The sequence below is a fragment of the Cololabis saira genome, chromosome 20 (assembly GCF_033807715.1).
Source record: "Cololabis saira isolate AMF1-May2022 chromosome 20, fColSai1.1, whole genome shotgun sequence".
In the NCBI taxonomy this organism is placed as follows: domain Eukaryota; kingdom Metazoa; phylum Chordata; class Actinopteri; order Beloniformes; family Belonidae; genus Cololabis; species Cololabis saira.
In genome coordinates this window covers 23547374-23564381 of record NC_084606.1, presented here as the reverse complement: position 1 = coordinate 23564381, position 17008 = coordinate 23547374, and the positions used below count along the sequence as shown (strand labels likewise).

The following is a 17008-nucleotide window of genomic DNA, read 5'->3' as shown; positions in this document are numbered from 1 at the left end:
TATAACTATACAAGCTAAACTTACAACATATTTGTATATGTTTTTCATATTATTTACATCATATGAAATTAACATTAAATTTAGTATGAGGTTGCTTTAATTATGTGGCAAATGATAATAAACACAAGAAAGATGGGTACTAAAACCAAGGACAGGCACAGTGATCAGTCAGTATAGATATAAATCCATAAATAAATAAACCTCTGTCCATTATTTTTCATTTTTTAAGGACAGGCAATTGTGTTATATCAAAAATTAATTATAAAATGAAATAAAATAGAGAGTGGCAATGCCCAGGACTGTCACTTAGGTAGGAGCACTGGGTGATATAATTGGGAAAAAATCGGGGATAAAAAATATTTAAAAAAAAAAAAAAAAAAATTTAAAAATTCAAATTTTGAATATCGATATTGAATCAGCTGGAAAAGTATCGCGATATATTGCCATATCGATATTTTTGCCCACCCCTACTCGGTACACATCCCTAGTCATTACACAGCATCTCAGTGGTGGACTGGGCCTCTTCAACGGGGGATTTACTTCAGTTTTGTTGCATCAACTTCCGCTTATCTTAAGGTGAAAGTTTGCCAGGTTCAGCTGCGTCTTGAAGACTTCAGGTACCCACGTCTCTTTTTAAGAGACAACTTCTCTGATTGACACTTTGACAGTGTTTTGACATGTAAACAGGGACTTTTGCATGTAAAGATGCACGAACCCTTGATAACGGTCATAAACGAGAGCAGAAGGAAGGACATGAGAGCTTGTCCCCGTCTCACCTGCCGTTTCATGCCTCCGCTTCATTAACGTCTGCAGGAAGTTATCCCAGCACGAACAGTGACTTCCTGTTTCTACATTTAGCTGCCGCGTCTTCCTCGTCTGCTAGAACACGCTATCGCCACGCACAAAGAGATCTGATTTAGAAAAAAAGAAAACAACCAAAAAACTGAGAGATGAACAGATAGTTTGTGTAGCGGTGCATGTTTGAGAAGAGAGATTGTGAGTGTGTGTGTGTGGTCTCACACACTCCCTGACCTCAGGTGACCCCTGTCGCAGCTCAGCACAGCATTTAGTAAAAGTGCAACGACAGGATCTGACCAGGGACTGAAATCCAAATCGTCAAGGTAGAAATAAGTAAATAAAAGTCTGTAATCGCTCTCAGGATTTGACTCCAAATCTCCAAAACTGATTCTGGCAGGTTTCAAACCATCAATGTCTTTATTTACCAAAACAAACAACCCCCCCATCCTGTGGAGGGATGGTTGATGAACTCAGTGCAGATGTTTCAGCAGTTTACTGGTGTCTGTCTACACAATGCCAAGAGGGAAAGACATCAGCAACGATCTTAGAGGAGCAGTTGTTGCTGCAGATCAACATGAAAAACGGTGATTAATGCCCCAGATTCTGGCTTTATGCACAGCTTAATTATACCAACGTGAGGTTTTCAACCTTTCAAGTGTTTGTCTCGCACGTTTTGGGGCGAGAAAGTCTGTAAAAAGTCTGCAGGAAATGGTGGGAAAACTGTCCAAACCAGGCTGGACGCCTTGAAAGGTGGAAGGCAGGAACACGTGTTAGCACGTTAAACTGACGAGGCTAAAGTAAATTGAATTAATAAAGCGTATTATGAGAGTAATAAAAGTCCAAGTCGAACTAGGAATCTCTGCGTTTATGTTCGGATCCCGGAGCTTATCAAAACCACGATCGCACCCGAACCTTTACATACTCGTTTCCTCTTTGGGTTAAAAACACAGAAATGAGCCGGTGGCTCTTAAGGACGTGACAGGAAAAGAAAAAACCCCACAAGAAGCTGATTGCTAAATTTATAGCATCTTTTCTGTTCCAGCAGCAGTTTTGAAGTGACTTTATACTTGAACACATACTTTTATCGACGTCCTGCTGCTTTCGGAGGGCTCTTAATGCGCCTGGCTCCTCTTAAAAAGACAAAGATCAGCAGAGAGGATGTGAAAAGGGTTTTATTTGAGACTGGAAGCTCGTTGGGACGTTTAAAGGTCTGACTGCCTCGTCTCACACTCGCCAGACCACATGAATGCGAGACATCCAGCTGTCAGAGAGCTAATGATGACATAACACACACACACTGCGCTGTAACACACCTCATCAGGCTCGGGGCGAGCGGACCGCAGAGGAGGAAACCGCCGGCGCTCGCGCTCATTCAAGCGCCTCCATCATGAAACGGAGCGAGGCCGATAACGGCGAGGAAGCCAGAGGAGGAACCTTGAAGCGCTGCCAGACCTGCTCCTCTTATCTCCTGCTTCCTTCTCTCCAGCTTTCAGATGTGATACTTCCTCTAATTTATCACATACGGCTCTAAAAATTGTTAAAAGATGTCTTTTGTCGTGAACCGACAATGGCTCCATTCATGAGATAAGGAGAGGCGGGCAGCGCCACCTCTGGACGACGCAGCTGCCGAGGAGCATTTTTATGATTTGTTGTAATCGTATTTGAGCAGAAGGAAACAAATGCGCGGTTTTGGACCCGAATCAGTCGGATTATTCTTCAGAAGGAGGCAAAGTGAGACCAGAGGCTGCGCAGCATTTGGAGACGGACGCAGCGCCAGAGTCGGTTCAGCCGAGCCACATGTTGGAGCAGAAATGTGCTTGCACGGCTCTGCTCGGAGTTCGGGTTTCATCCCCGGCTCGGTCCCGACCCCTGACTCGCCGATGAGATCCACCCGTGGTCTCGCTCGTGGCCCCTCATCCTCGCCGTCGCTACGGTAACCTGAACGTAAAGCACACATGCAGGGTGGTGACAGGGGCGTAGGGAGGATTTTTGAGGCCTGGGGGGCCTCAGTCGATCACTAATGAAGTGACAGAGAAGAATTCCTCAACCTTGATTGTTTTATGACAAAGTCGGATGAAAAAGCCAAATCAGATTCCTCATTTGTTTGTGTAAACCTGGAAAATAGAGTAAAAAAACAAACTATATTACTGTGCTGATGAGCCGAGTGGAAGCTGCCTTCAGGAGGTGAAGTGGAGTCGATCACCGGTGGTCTAACATCCCTCATCGATCAGCTGGAACAGATTCTTTGGTGAAACAGTGGTAGGTGGACTAACACGTTTCCCTGGCAACAGTGTTGATGACTCCTCATTAAGGAAAGCAGCTATTGGCCGTCCTAAAAGTCGTTAAATAACGTTGTCACCTAATTTGGATAATTTACAATTTGTATATACATTATTTTACGGACCATTAGGTGCAGATTATAAAGCGCAATACCAATGAACGGGTCTATTTTCATACATAGCGGGCTTGCAGGTTGAACTTTATTCAACTAATTCACAATAACTCAGAATATCGTTCAGTTGTAACAAATAAAGAAAAATACTTTCACATTTTAAATCATTCGTTTTCCACTAATCCACCTATAAAAAGAGGAGGTAAGCGTCGTACTACGTCCTGTTCTCTGATTGGTTCATCGTTGCCAGCAATAGCGGACACCTGAAGTTAGTGTGAGGTTGGAACAACGTTGTATTCTGACATTTGATTATAACTGGATTATGATGTAGATTTGAAGCCTCGACTGAAGCTGCAACCCGTATCCAACCAAGGACCAACTTTCTGTTATTGTTCAATTTTGTTTTGAGGGAGGGGCAGGTATAATAAGATTTTCTTCTTGCTGCTCCTTTCTGGTTATGGAATATGCTTTTGATTGTGTTGCCCCCCCTTCTCCTCCCTTTTCTCTCTTTTGTCCATGTTGCAGCATCCTTTGCCGGACACCGGAACCTGCAGTGTGGGAGTGAGGGGGGCAGGGTAACGGCCCCTTTTGGGCGGGGGAGAATGTTCGTCCCTCAAGACTCCTCTCCCTGGCCCTGCCCCTTCTCAACCTTTCCCCGACCCTGCACCCCAACCTGGGACTTGCTGATTGGGCCGGAGCTTCGGGAGCTGCGTGCTGGCCTGCGGTCCCCACCCCTGGTCATCCCGTTGCTGGCCCCCCCTTCTCCTCCCTTTTCTCTCTTTTGTCCTGCAGGTGGCCGTGGGTGGCTTGTAGCTTGCATTACGGAGCACAAGTCTTTTCCTGACCCTGCACCCCAACCTGGGACTTGCTGATTGGGCCGGAGCTTCGGGAGCTGTGTGCTGGCCTGCGGTCCCCACCCCCGGTCATCCCGTTGCTGCTTCCACCTGTCTGCTGTGCTGTTGCCGTCCCTGACCCACCAGTCTGGCCCTCGGCAGGAGGGTCCCCCCTGATGAGCCTGGTCCTGCTCAAGGTTTCTTCCCTCCTAAAGGGGAGTTTTTCCTTGCCACTGTTTGGCTTAAGGTTTTTCTCCCACTAGGGGAGTTTTTACCTGCCATTGTTTATGTAATAACTGCTCGGGGGTCATGTTCTGGGTATGGGTCTCTGTAAAGCGTCTAGAGACAACTCTGTTGTATTAGACGCTATATAAATAAAATTGAATTGAAAATTGAATTTTACTTGTGAAATGAAATGGAATTGAAATGTGTCGGTGAACGGTCCGACCATCAATCAAGCGAAGCAGCTTCATTGCTACCAAAGTCACTAAAACTCAGTGGTGTAAAGTAACGAAGTACAAGTACTTCGTTATTGTACTTAAGTAAGATTTGAGAATTTGTACTTTTATTGATACTTTCATTTTTCTGTACTTTTACTTCGTTACATTTTCAAGGAAAAAATCGTACTTTTAATCCGCTATATTTAAAATTGGACACGTTGTTACTCGCTACAAATTAAAGAACAGCACAGCGGGGGCTGATTTATGGTTCCGCGTTACACCGGCGCAGAGCTACAGCGTAGGGTACGCGGCGACGCACACCCTACGCCATAGCTTACGCCGTAGCCTACGGCGTAAGGTGTGCGTCGATTTAACGCGGAACCATAAGGCGGACGGGAAGGAAGGGGGGCGCGTGAATATACCGAGAAGGAGCCGCAGCTCCCGGGAGAGTTGCGCCGCAGAGGCGGGCCGGAAGGCCGGAGGAACCGCCGTCGCGTCGAGTACCGATGAGGACTGAAGCCTGAATTATGGTTCCGCGTTAAATCGACGCAGAGCCTCGCTGTAGGGTACGGCCCTGCGTTGGTGTAACGCAGAACCATAAATCAGCCTTGAGCGGCAGCCGACGCGTGTCCATGCGCACCATTCTTTGATTCCAGCCCTTCTAAGGTGGTTTTGGCATTTAAAAGTTCAAAAGTCTCATCCTTTATCAGCTGGGGTTGCTTAATGTTGTCACTGCATACTACAGGCTGGGGGTGGACCTGTCAGCGGGGCCAATGGGGTACAGCAGCAGTGATGAGCAAAGGGAGAAATTAAAATGTAATGGAAACAAACGCTAAAGGGTCAGAATAATATCACCATTATTTAGAGTTGTAAGCAAATTCTTGGAGTCTTCATTTCTTTGCAATCCTTTTGAAAATAATTTTGTACTTTGAATTTTGTACTTTGTACTTTTTACTTTTGTACTTAAGTACATTTTACACCATGTACTTTTGGTACTTTATTATATTTAAGTTGAGGTACTTTTATACTTTTACTTAAGTAATGTTCTTAATGGGTACTTTTTACTTTTACTTAAGTAATTTTCAAGCAGAAAATTTGTACTTTTACTTAAGTACAATATTTTTGTACTTTTTCCACCTCTGCTAAAACTGCACCATTTTTGAGTTCAGTGTTCCTTGTAAAACTGGTTCCAGGTCAGAAGAACAACAAAATTCATACATAAATCACCCAGATTATAAGACGTACTGCTGATTTTTGAGAAAACTTGAGGATTTTAAGTGCTTTACAGTGTGGAAAATACAGTATTTGTAATGGATGCTGTAGAAGAGAGCTGTAGATCCTAAATATGTTTGGAACTGCAAATGAATGTCCCCCGTTACTCCTGTCCCTCCGGTGGACGTCGTCATTGTTCATGTCCCGCTGTGAGCCGACGCAGGGGGCTGTTTTAAATCCAACCGGACTGTTCAGACCAAGACACGTCTGTGAAAGTGGTTTGAAATTTGGTTCATAGTTGTTCAGACTGTCAAAGAAAAACCCCGAACTGATCCGAATACCGGACATTTTACGGGGCTTCAGCAGGGTCGGAGGTCACAAGGAGCTTAAACGGCGGGCGAAAGCAACAGAAATGTGCCTGACGGAAAATAATGCCAGAGAAAAACAATCCTGTTTGGGGAAGGGAGTATAAAGCATTGGTCATCTATTGTGTTGGTTTTGTTGTTATAAATTGTTGGGGCAGCTAGGAGGGTTATGATTTAAGCAGAATCACTTACCCTGCCTTTAAGTTAAAACTGCTTTTGCTGAATTACAGCTCCGTGTTTTGTGTGTATTTTCCCGTCACTAAACAAACGTGTGGCGACTTAATTTCCACCCAAATGGTGCAAAGAAATAGCTATAATGCTTCCTCTAAATGTGGACTGGCAGCAGGTCCACATTAGGTTCTTCTCGGGTTTCCAGACTTTTCTCACCTGATCTTCCCCGAGAAGAGAAGGAAATTCAATCATCTCGTTCTGTCATTGATTAGAGCTCATGGCCACACGCTAGACGGCTGTAGGAACAGACTGAATAATAAACTTCAGAGGTTCGGTACTGCAGCCGCGTCCCCGTGGGAGGTTCACCCGCGAACAGAACTCTGGGATACGACTGGACCGTACCATCCGTCTCCGAGCCAGAATCATAGCCCGATTAGAGGAGTCTGGTTTGCATCTCAAACCTCCCGCAGACCCGTGAAGGTGCAGACGGATTCCACCAGCTCCCGGTCTTAGACGCCTTCCACCTTCCCAACATGTGTCCATGCAGCGTAATGATCCTGCTTAATAAATGCACTACATACATTTTAACTTTTGATTCACAGGAATGGTTCAGATTAGGGCTGTTCGATTAATCGATTTTAAATCGTAATCGCGATTATGTAATTAGAACGATGTTAAAACGTGAAAATCGTAAAATCGATTTTTCACTTTTTTTTTTTTTTTTTTTTTTCTTTTAACCTTGCCTGCACACATATTAATGATTGATACAATATTAATGATTGATGGAAAAACCTCTCAATGCCTGCGACAAGTGCCCCATCGGAGAGGCTCTTTAGTGTAGGAGGGGGCGTTGTAACATGCCACCGGGCATCCCTCAAGCCAGATGCGGTAGACCGGCTCGTGTTCCTTGCAAAAAACTTGCAAATGTGAATAGCAAATGTAATGACTGACATTACACACCTCTACCTCCTTCATGGGTTGCATTATTATTTAGCATGCAAAGACCCAGTTTAGTTTAATTAGAAAATGTCTTGTTTTATTTAATTGGAAATATAACTTACTGTATGTTTGCAAGTGCTGATTTGCTGATTTTTTTTTTCAGAGATAAAACTTTATATTTTTTAAAACTTTTTTCCAACTTATTTTACAGAGTTTTGCACTTTATTCGTTCATTTTTGGTTTAATAAGAGCAAAGTTTGCACTTAAAGCTCAATGGGGCAAATGTTCAATAAAAAAACAGCATATTTGAAATCATTTCTTTGCCTTTTGTCAATTCACAAAATAATCGTAATCGTAATCGAAAATCGGATTTTGAGAGAAAAAAAATCGAGATTTAATTTTTGGGCAAAATCGAACAGCCCTAGTTAAGATGAGGGGAAGTTTTAACTAAATCTAATCATGTTCAGTAATCACGCCAACACTGTAAAAGGGGATAAAAGCTAGGAACCAAGTCAGTGGCTGGTTGATTTGTTTCCAAACCAGAGACTATTTATCCCGTCTGCTTTAAGGGAGGATAAAGATTACAGCGTCAACTGCTGGGTGATTCACAAAACGGTTTAAAATTGGAAACGATGACGGATGTTAAGATGATGCAGATCAGGAACGGACGAGAGAGAGATTTCTTAAAAAAAGATTTAGATTTGAGGTTCCTTCTGCAAAAAGGATGAAGAAACACTAGATCATTTGTTTGATCAATGTCCTTTGTCTCATTGTTTCTGGACAGACATATACAATTGGATCTCTCTTAAAATTAATAATGTTCCACCTTTTGAATTAAGCTATATTATTTTCTTCATGGATAATTTGGAATTTTCTGTTTCTGATATTAATATAATTTTGTTACTGGGTAAGTACCATATTCATTGTGCCAAATGGAGAAATTGTAAACCCTCCTTCCGGGGTTTTATTAACGGTTTTAAGATTTTTTTCACGTCTCAAAAGAGTAGAAAACAAAAATGCAAGTAAAATAAAACAAGTCTAGACATTGCTCGTTATGTTATTCTAATTTAATAATTCCTCTCCTTTTCTATGCTCCATTATGTGAATTTAAATGCTTAATTTATTTTGTTATTCATAAGCAGCTTTTAATTCTTAGAGCGCCTTGTTTTTTTTTTTTATTTCTTACAAGAATCCACATTTTTTATTTTTATTTTCCTTTCTTTTCATATTGCATTTAAATTGATATTTGTCCATTATCCTTTTTGAGAGTTTGTATATTTTCAATTAAGTTTTGTTAAAAAAAAAAAAAAAAGGAACGGACGAGAGATATTTTTTATGATTCGTGGATGAAATATTCGTGCGACTTATTTGGACGTGCAGAGAAAATTTCGTCGTAAAGTTTTAACTTGGGGATTATTGGAGCTAGGCAGCATTTGAGGCGGTTCGGACCCTTGCTGCAGCCGCCTGGTGATGGCGGCGTGAAAACATTGTCATTTATTTTAAAGTCGGTGACGATCCCCGTTTTCTCGTCTTCAAACAAAACTGAATTATTTACCCAGGGTGCTTTGTTTTTAATAATTTCTATACTTATAAACAAGATTTCTTTGATTAAATCTGATGGTCTTCACGGGTGCTATTTTTAGAGTCTGGGTCTTCCATAAGCTTCAGTTTAGATGTGATGGAGCTGCACTTAAAGGGGACCTATTATGGCATCTAATACCTATTTTAAACAGGCCTTGAATGTCTTAAAAACAAGCTTTTGATTGTTTTTTGCTAAATAAATTAGAAATTCAGCCTCCGAGCCATGTCCTTATCTTCCCAGTCTCTAACCTCATTATCTATGCAGGATTCTGAGTGGGCGGGGCTATGATAATGAGCACTGTGCTGATTGGCTGCCTGAATGACGCGATACACCGCTACGAATAAATGGCGGAAGCTCCGGCCGGCGGAGTTAGTTGTGGGCGTGGTTTCACGCATCGGAGGCCAACCTATGTAAATCGCATTTTGGTTACGTAACGACGGGAGCAGAATCTGAACGGCTCGTAGATCCACATCACACTGGATGGATCATCCGGGCGGCTGTACAGACACTGCAGAATTTGGTTGCTTTCCTCCTTCTCTGAGTTGGCAGGCTGAGGAGAGACCACTTTATATATGTTAAAGCAAAAAAAAAACGTGTTTTTCATAATAGGTCCCCTTTAAACAGATACCATGCGATGTAAGCCTTGTGAAACCGACGTCTCTAAAAACCGACGCCTCCAACTGTGCATCACCGTTTAGATTAAAAAAATAAAGTACCTTTAAAATCCCAAAAGAAACAACAATGGTCCATTTTCATGTGTTGGCATTTCACTTTTATTAGTATTCTGTTATTTATTAGTGGTTATTCATCAGCCTTACAAACAAATACAGCAACGTCTGGACTCTGGACACCAAGTACTGGACGTGAAAACACCGCGGGACAAGTTTGCAGATCAAACGGCTACAAAAACGATTTGAACCACGAGCATTAATCAGAGCTGTCAGAGCTGGAAGAGCTGGAAGAAACCACGTTAGTGTGAATATTCAGTGAACTGTGTCCAGAGTCCAAACACGGCAGCGTCGCCGCTTCAGTGGCAGGAGAAAGTCCAGCAAAGGCTCGTGCACCAGCGACGGCCCGGTTCCCTTTCAGACAGCGCAGGACAAACAAACAATCTCATAGAAAAAAAAAAGTGACATGTTGCTCAGAAAGTCACCGACACTGAAGGTTTGTGGCGCGGCGAGGAAGACGACACCCCCCGCCCCGGAATCCCTTTACGCAGCCCGGCTGCTTCCTGCTGCCGCTATTGCATCCGGGTTCAAGAAAAGATGAGCAACACAAAGTCGGCAAAGACCACCGTTAGTACGAGAAATAATTTAGAGTCAAACTAAGTAAGTGTTGTGCTTTAATGCGTGTAAAAGTATCTACCCCCCCCCCCCCCCCATGGAAGACTCTTGTTTCTAATCCAGCAGGCGAGCTAAGAGCTGCACGAGTCCCTAACTCGGTCAGAGCACCCCCCCCTCTTTAAGACCCACTTTTTTATACATACGAGTAGAAAATGCTCCTTTCAGCCCCCCGGTTGCCAGATCTGAGCAGCAGCGACCGTTCAAGTATTTGCAGGTGTTTTTTTTTTAATTATTAGTCGATAGTTTCTTGTGAAGTGGGGTCGTATGAGGCATTTGCTTTGTGTTCGATCTCCCTGTAAACAAGGTTCTGGTGTCGGTCGAGGTGGACGCTGATCCCCGATGTTCAAATATCTGCCAGGTTTGGATGTCGTTTTGGTCAGACGGAGCAGGGAGACGGGTCCCTGGTCCGGGCGAGATCACAGCGAGTCTTTCGATCCCCACCAGGCGCTCTCTGTGTCAAGGGCATGGCAGGAAATAAAATGCGCGGTGGAAGGAGCTTATTAATCGCTGCAGTTGACGTTAGCGGCTGCACGTTAGTATCTGGAGATCCGAGCATCGTTCAAACGTCTCACACAGAACCCACTTCAGAGGAAACTCCCTTCAGCGAGGAAGAGAAGTCGTCGGTAACATTAGGCTCTGCGTCTCTGATATCTTTACTTCAGTGCTTTTATTCACCACCCAACACGACCAAACCTCTCGCTACATTCAGTTTGTTCTGCTGCGGCTGCAGGAAGGGTTTATGGCACAAAACAAAAAAAAAAAAGAAGCAAACTCGGACCTTAAATCCCGTCAGAAACTGGAGGCCTGGGCGAGACGCTGCAGGAACGTGGGAGGCTGGTTGATGTGGTCGGAGGACCAGTGATGTGGCTCCGGCTCCGATGTCATGGTGAAACGACCAGCTGATGTTTGCTCCACTCTGCTTCCCTCCGCAGTCCAACCTCCCCACATCAAAGACGCCTTAAGAGGACGAGATCGGATCGCGCTGAATGGTGAAGAACGGCGGCGAGGAGCTGCGACGGCGCGGATCCAGGGTGAGGGACGTGGAAGACGGTCTGGTTTGGTGTTTTGCTCGGGATCCGCTGGCATCTGCCGCCGGCCGTTTCAGTCGATCTCTGCTCCGACTCGTGACGTCCAGGAGCAGAGAAACCTCTGGAGCGTAAAGGGGGTCCACCAGGACCTGGACTGGAAAATCGGGGCGTCCTCCGATCCAGTTTCACAAAACACTACTCAAAGGTTAAGTTCTACTTTCCTTCCTAGGAAGCATCGTCATGGTGAGACGGAGCCGGAGACCCGACACGTGGAGGAAGAAAGGGGGCGTGTCCCGTCCAGGTGAGGGGGTTCTGGGAGGGGGGGCGGGGTCTAGGAGTGGTGCTGCGTGATGAGGTGGCGCAGCTGCTTGATGACGGTGTCGATGAGCTTCTGCCGGTCCCGGTCGGCCTTCCTGAACTGGGCGAAGACGTTGTTCTTCTTCGTCTCCTTCATCCTGGAGGCAGAAGAAGAGAGGATGAGGAGGAGCAGAGGTGAAGAGGGGGGGGGGCAGAAACACACGGAGAGTTCTGTTAATGGACCCAGCGGGCGGCGAGGTCAAACACGAGCAGATTAAACGTCTCATGCAGGTCGTGTGAGGATGTTGTTATCAGCATCATTTCCATATCAGCTCCGGATGCAGGATGAGGGCGTTGCCGCGGCGATAAGCATCAGTGTCGCCACGGCGGGAGTTTATGTTCTGTTTGGTGCCCGGGGGGGGGGTGTGTAACCATAACAAACCGCTCAGGTGAGATCTCACACACCTACCTAGAGTAAAACAAACAACATGCCTGCACACATGGTTACACACTCAGATACTCACGGCTTCAGCGACCTGCCAAAACACGACCAGAGGACAAGTGAGACGCCGCGACTGTTGATCACCACAACAATAAACTTGTTTACTTTCTCATGTCAACGAAACATCTTGTTTTTTATCCCTCTTTCCAAAGAAGTCTCGACTTTGAAGTCCAGGCTGCAGAAACCACTTATAACGTTAAGTAGTCAAACGCCTGAAGGAGCTCGGTCCTACTGAGCATGCCCAGTGAGGTGACGCTAAACAGAGTTCAGTTCTGGTACCGAGGTTTACTGAAGACAATCAGAACCGGCCACAAAACCCACTGAGCAAGAATGCAGTTCTAAAAATAAGGTCTTGGTGGTTTTGTTCTGACTCACCAACGGTCCAAAACTCCTGAAACTCAGCGGGACCGGTCGGGTTCTGTACGTACAAAGACCCGTAAAGCAGGACTCACTTCTCCAGGAGCGCCAGCGCCGTGTGTGGGTTCACCCTCAGGTACTTGCAGGTGGGTCTCCCGTAGTCAGCCAGGTAGGTGGACCAGTCCCACTGGGTGAACAGGTCCAGCAGCTGTGGAGAGAGAAGACCAAAGCATCAGCATCAGTGCCGTCGTCGTGGCGCCCAGTCGGCCCACGGACACCCAAACCTCCAGGCTATGATGCAACCGGGTCTCCGTCTTATCAGGACATTTGAGCTTCATTACAGCTTCGCTTCTCGGAGCTCCGACCGGCAGCTGGTTGCCATTTTCTTTACCCATAATTCAATCTAACATATTACAATGAGAGTAACTGCTTTCCTGATCTTATTTGCAGATGTCACTTTTCATCGGGCTTTAGGGGAACCGAAACACACCGCATCTACTCTGAATTACACCCTCCCTGAAGTCTTCATGCTTCAAAAAATACTTTTAATACTTCTGAACTACAAAGGGTCTTCTCCCAGAAATTACGATCATTATGGTCTCCGCAGACTAAAGTTGCTTTCGTCAACAAACCTTTATCACCTGAGGAAAACGAGACGAGACGAAAATGCTGGTCATGTGACGATAACGATAATTAAATATATAAAGGAATGAAAACCAGACTAAAATGTAGATTACGAAATAAAAACTCTGCTAAAATGTGTCTTCATTTTTGTTGACCAAAACGAGACGAAATGTTCTAGCAAAGATCCTTAATGTCCATGTTTTCAGTAGTTTCCTCTGGTTTAGTTCTGCTGCTGGGTGACGTATCTGGAATGAATGTATTCTTGAGTCTATAAGGTAACAATAATAATATAATAAGATAACCTTGTTTGAATTGTAAAATGGGTTTGGCTAAATACAATCTTTGACTAAAATAAGACTAAAATGCTCAGACTTTTAGTCGACTGAAACTTGACACGACTAAAAGGAGAATGAACGTGACTAAAACTAATACAAACTAAAATGATAGCCTGACCCAAAGACTAGACTAAAACTAAAATTGAAACAGGCTGACAGAAACGACTCAAAAACATTAAAAAGGCCCTTATTATGCATAAAAGTGTGGTTTGATATCATCTTAAATTATTGTGATTATATAAATACTTGTATAAAAAGACTATGCAGCGCTGGATTGACACCGCCGGGGCTGCTGGGAGTCAACGACCTGATCAATGAGGGGTTTTCTCCGGTTTTGGTACTTGGATAAATATAAACACGGTTGAAGGAAGACGTGAGGAGGAAGAGGGAGGCGTCGCCTTCGTCTATATGACCCACATTTCAAACTGTTGCATAACCCGCCGCTGCCCCGCTGAACTCCAGCAAACACACAGAACCAGGCCCGGCAGGCGCGCACACACACACACACACACACACACACACACACACACACGGGCCCAGCGAGCCCCAGTGAACTCTGGGTAACACCAAACACACACAGAACCAGAGAGAGAAACCATATGTGAGTGAGGATGAGAGGAGGAGGAGGAGGAGCGAGGGATGCAGAGCAGAACCACATGTAGGGAAGACGGAGAAAATTAAAGAGCAGCGATGGAAACGGGAGCGAAGGAGGGATATAGGAGGAGAGATAAGAGCGGGAGGGCAGGAAGAGGAAACACACACATGGTTTTTGAATAAATGTGACACTGATCCATCAGAGGCCTAATCACCGATGAAACCCCTTGTACGCATCCGTCCGGCAGGTCGACTTTCATCAGCCGGGAGACGTTTTTAAGGTCAATCCCGATTATTAGTGACCAACATTTCCAATATCTGGGCTGTGAGATGGTTGGGGAGTCCGGAGAGACGACATTAGCAGACCTGTGAACCTGTCGGGCCGACGGTGATCCATCATCTACAGTATTAATGTTCCCGGTGGTTAAACTTTGACGTAACTGGGACACTGATGGAATAAAAGACCGCAAAGACGACGACGCTGTTGGCCAACAGGAGCTGGACTCTATATCAAATGAAGTGCACCGCGGCCAAAACCACTGGGGAAAAACCACAGACGGCTGTTCATCCTGTTTTTGATGTCCAATCAGTGACGTCACCACGGCTGCAGCTATCAAATATTTTGGTGATCGATTATTCCATCAAGTAATTGAATAAAACTTACTTTTGCTTTATTAAAGCCCAATAATAAATATACAATAGAAAACAAGACAGATAACTTGATTAAAAACAACCAATTTGTTTCTTTTATGAGAATAATTGACATTTATACGTGTGTGAATGAGAAGGACTCAAGTGGAAGAGTGAGCTGACAGGGAGAAGAGATGGAGAAGGTGGAGGATTTCAAGTACTTGGGGTCAACTGTTCAGACCCATGGAGAGTGGAAAAGAGGTGAAGAAACGTGTGCAGGCGGGATGGAGCGGGTGGAGAAAAGGGTCAGGTGTGATAAAAGAGTTTCAGCTAAAAGGAAAGGAAAGGTGTACAAAACTGTGGTGAGACCAGCGATGTTGTTTGGTCTAGAGACAGTGTTACTGCGTGCATTTACATGGGAAGTTTAATTCCTCTTTAATTCAGAATTAAAATTAAATCCGATTTAAAATGAGTAAAAATTACCATGTAAACACCTCATTCTGAATGAAAATGGCCATTCCGAATTAAACTTAATTCCGAAATAAGTGGCTGGTTTATTCCGATTTTAAATCCAAATAGAATAATTCCGCGATCATGTATACACTCATTCCGCTTTAAATTAATTCCGGTCTTTCTGCTCGTTCCCTCGCCCGTCTGTCTCCATGACGCTTATATTCTGCGCTGGGCTTGTTTTCCAAACAAAGTTTCAAGATGGCAGCACGCAGTAAACGGTGGTCAAGAGCAGAGACCATTTATTTAATAAATAGCTTGGAGGACCTGGAAATAATTAAAAGAACAGATGGAAGGAAATATCAAAATTGTGAGCTTTTCAAAGTTGTAGCGGCTAAGTTAGTTTTTCTTCCGGTAGAAGTAACTTCCGGTCCGCCCCCTTATCCAATCAGAACCTTCCCAACCCCCAGACCTTAAGAGGAATTGATCAAACCGATCAAACATGTTTTCCATGTAAACCTCAATTTGGAATTACTATTTCCATGTAAACTCGAAGGAAAATAGTTTAATTCGGAATTATTTAATTCGGAATAATTAATTCTGAATTAAAAAACATCATGTAACTGTGGCCACTGAGGAAAAGACAGGAGGCAGAGCTGGAGATGCTGAGGTTCTCTATGGGAGTAACCAGACTGGATAGGATCAGGAATACGGACATCAGAGGGACAGCACATGTTAGAGGCTTTGGAGATAAAGTCAGGGAGGCCAGACTGAGATGGTTCATGTCCAGAGGAGAGATGATAGTGAATATATTGGTAGAAGGATGCTGAGTTATGAACTGCCAGGCAGGAGAAGCAGAGGAACCAAAGAGGAGGTTTATAGATGTAGTGAAAGAGGACATGAAGGTAGTCGGGGTAAGAGAAGAGGACGCAGAAGACATGGAGGCAACTGTTTCGCTGAAGGGAAAAGCCAAAAGAAGAAGATTTACATATTATGCAAACTAGTAAACTGTTTGTTAAATTTTCCAATAAAAATAAATAAAATTATTTTCAACTTAACATTTCCTGAAATATAAAAAAAACAAAACGTATTTTTTCTAAGTAAATATTCTTAAACACTGTTTTTAAATTGTGCAACTTCACATTCAGAACCAACACGTTTCAACAGAGATGCTTGGCTGTGAACCGGGACTTGGAACCAGAGTTTTACACCATGTAGACCGGGACCTTTTTTATTATTTTTATATATTTTTTATTCATTTTTAATTTGAAATCATCCCACACCTTCGACATCTTCTTCCTCTTCCTTGTATTACTTTCGCTTTGCTACGTTTTTTCATTGGTGCTGTCACTGTTGTCAGTCCCGGGCCGTCTTCTTCTGCTTTATAAGGGACACATGCGTGTAGCACGTTGTGTCACATTAAAAAGAACCCGTGTGAAAGGTGAAGTTTAAATTTATTTTTTATTTAAACGAGGCTTCGAGGCAAAGGAAATTCTTCTTCATTATTTTTTGTAATCGAGTTACTCAAGGAATCATTGCAGCCTTAGATGTGACGTCTCAGAATTACTCCGGTTGGGACCTGCGGGACCTGAGGGACCCTCCCCCCGGTGGTACCAGGGGGTCATAGTTCACGTAATACTTGATCGACTGCTCCGTTAATGAGTATAGTTTCTTCCAGTTTCCCTCTCTAACTTCAGATTCAGGTGCACCATCGCAAAACCAAAGACACAAAGGTGCCCTGCTGAAAACACCTTCGTATTTTCAAAATAAAAGCCCAAGTACTTCAGCTCCTCCTGGAGATACGAGCAATCTCAGCTTCACCAACACATACGACAGTGTTCACGAGGACAGATTTTGTTTGCCGGACTTTCTGGTCGACAGTTGCAGGAAAAGTGCACGGTCTCTGGACTCCAAGTAACCCCTGATAAACATTCCTTACAGAACATCACGTTTTCCGTCTCTAACGCAGCTCGTTTGGAGACGTTGGTGGCGGCCTCCTCTCCGCATGGAGGAGGTGAAAACGCTCCGTTATTTTCTCTGTTCTCTTGTTTTGAACTTTTGTATATCGATGTCAAGTGTTATTCCTTGAAAACAGGAAGTGTCCACAAGGCGCCCG

The 17008-nt window shown here is 44.2% G+C and overlaps 1 protein-coding gene across 3 annotated transcripts in view; it reads right to left on the bottom strand.

The window, feature by feature from the left end:
* Positions 1 to 9484: 9484 nt before the first annotated feature.
* The window catches only part of exoc6b (exocyst complex component 6B), a 142360-nt gene continuing 134836 nt past the window's right edge, over positions 9485 to 17008 (bottom strand). For all 3 annotated transcript variants that reach the window (XM_061710438.1, XM_061710435.1, XM_061710437.1), the window contains 2 exons: positions 12355 to 12467; positions 9485 to 11558 (listed from right to left, as the gene is read on the bottom strand). In XM_061710438.1, coding sequence (XP_061566422.1) covers positions 11435 to 11558; positions 12355 to 12467 — 237 coding nt within the window. In that variant the 3' untranslated portion in view covers positions 9485 to 11434. The remainder of the gene's footprint in view (positions 11559 to 12354; positions 12468 to 17008) is intronic.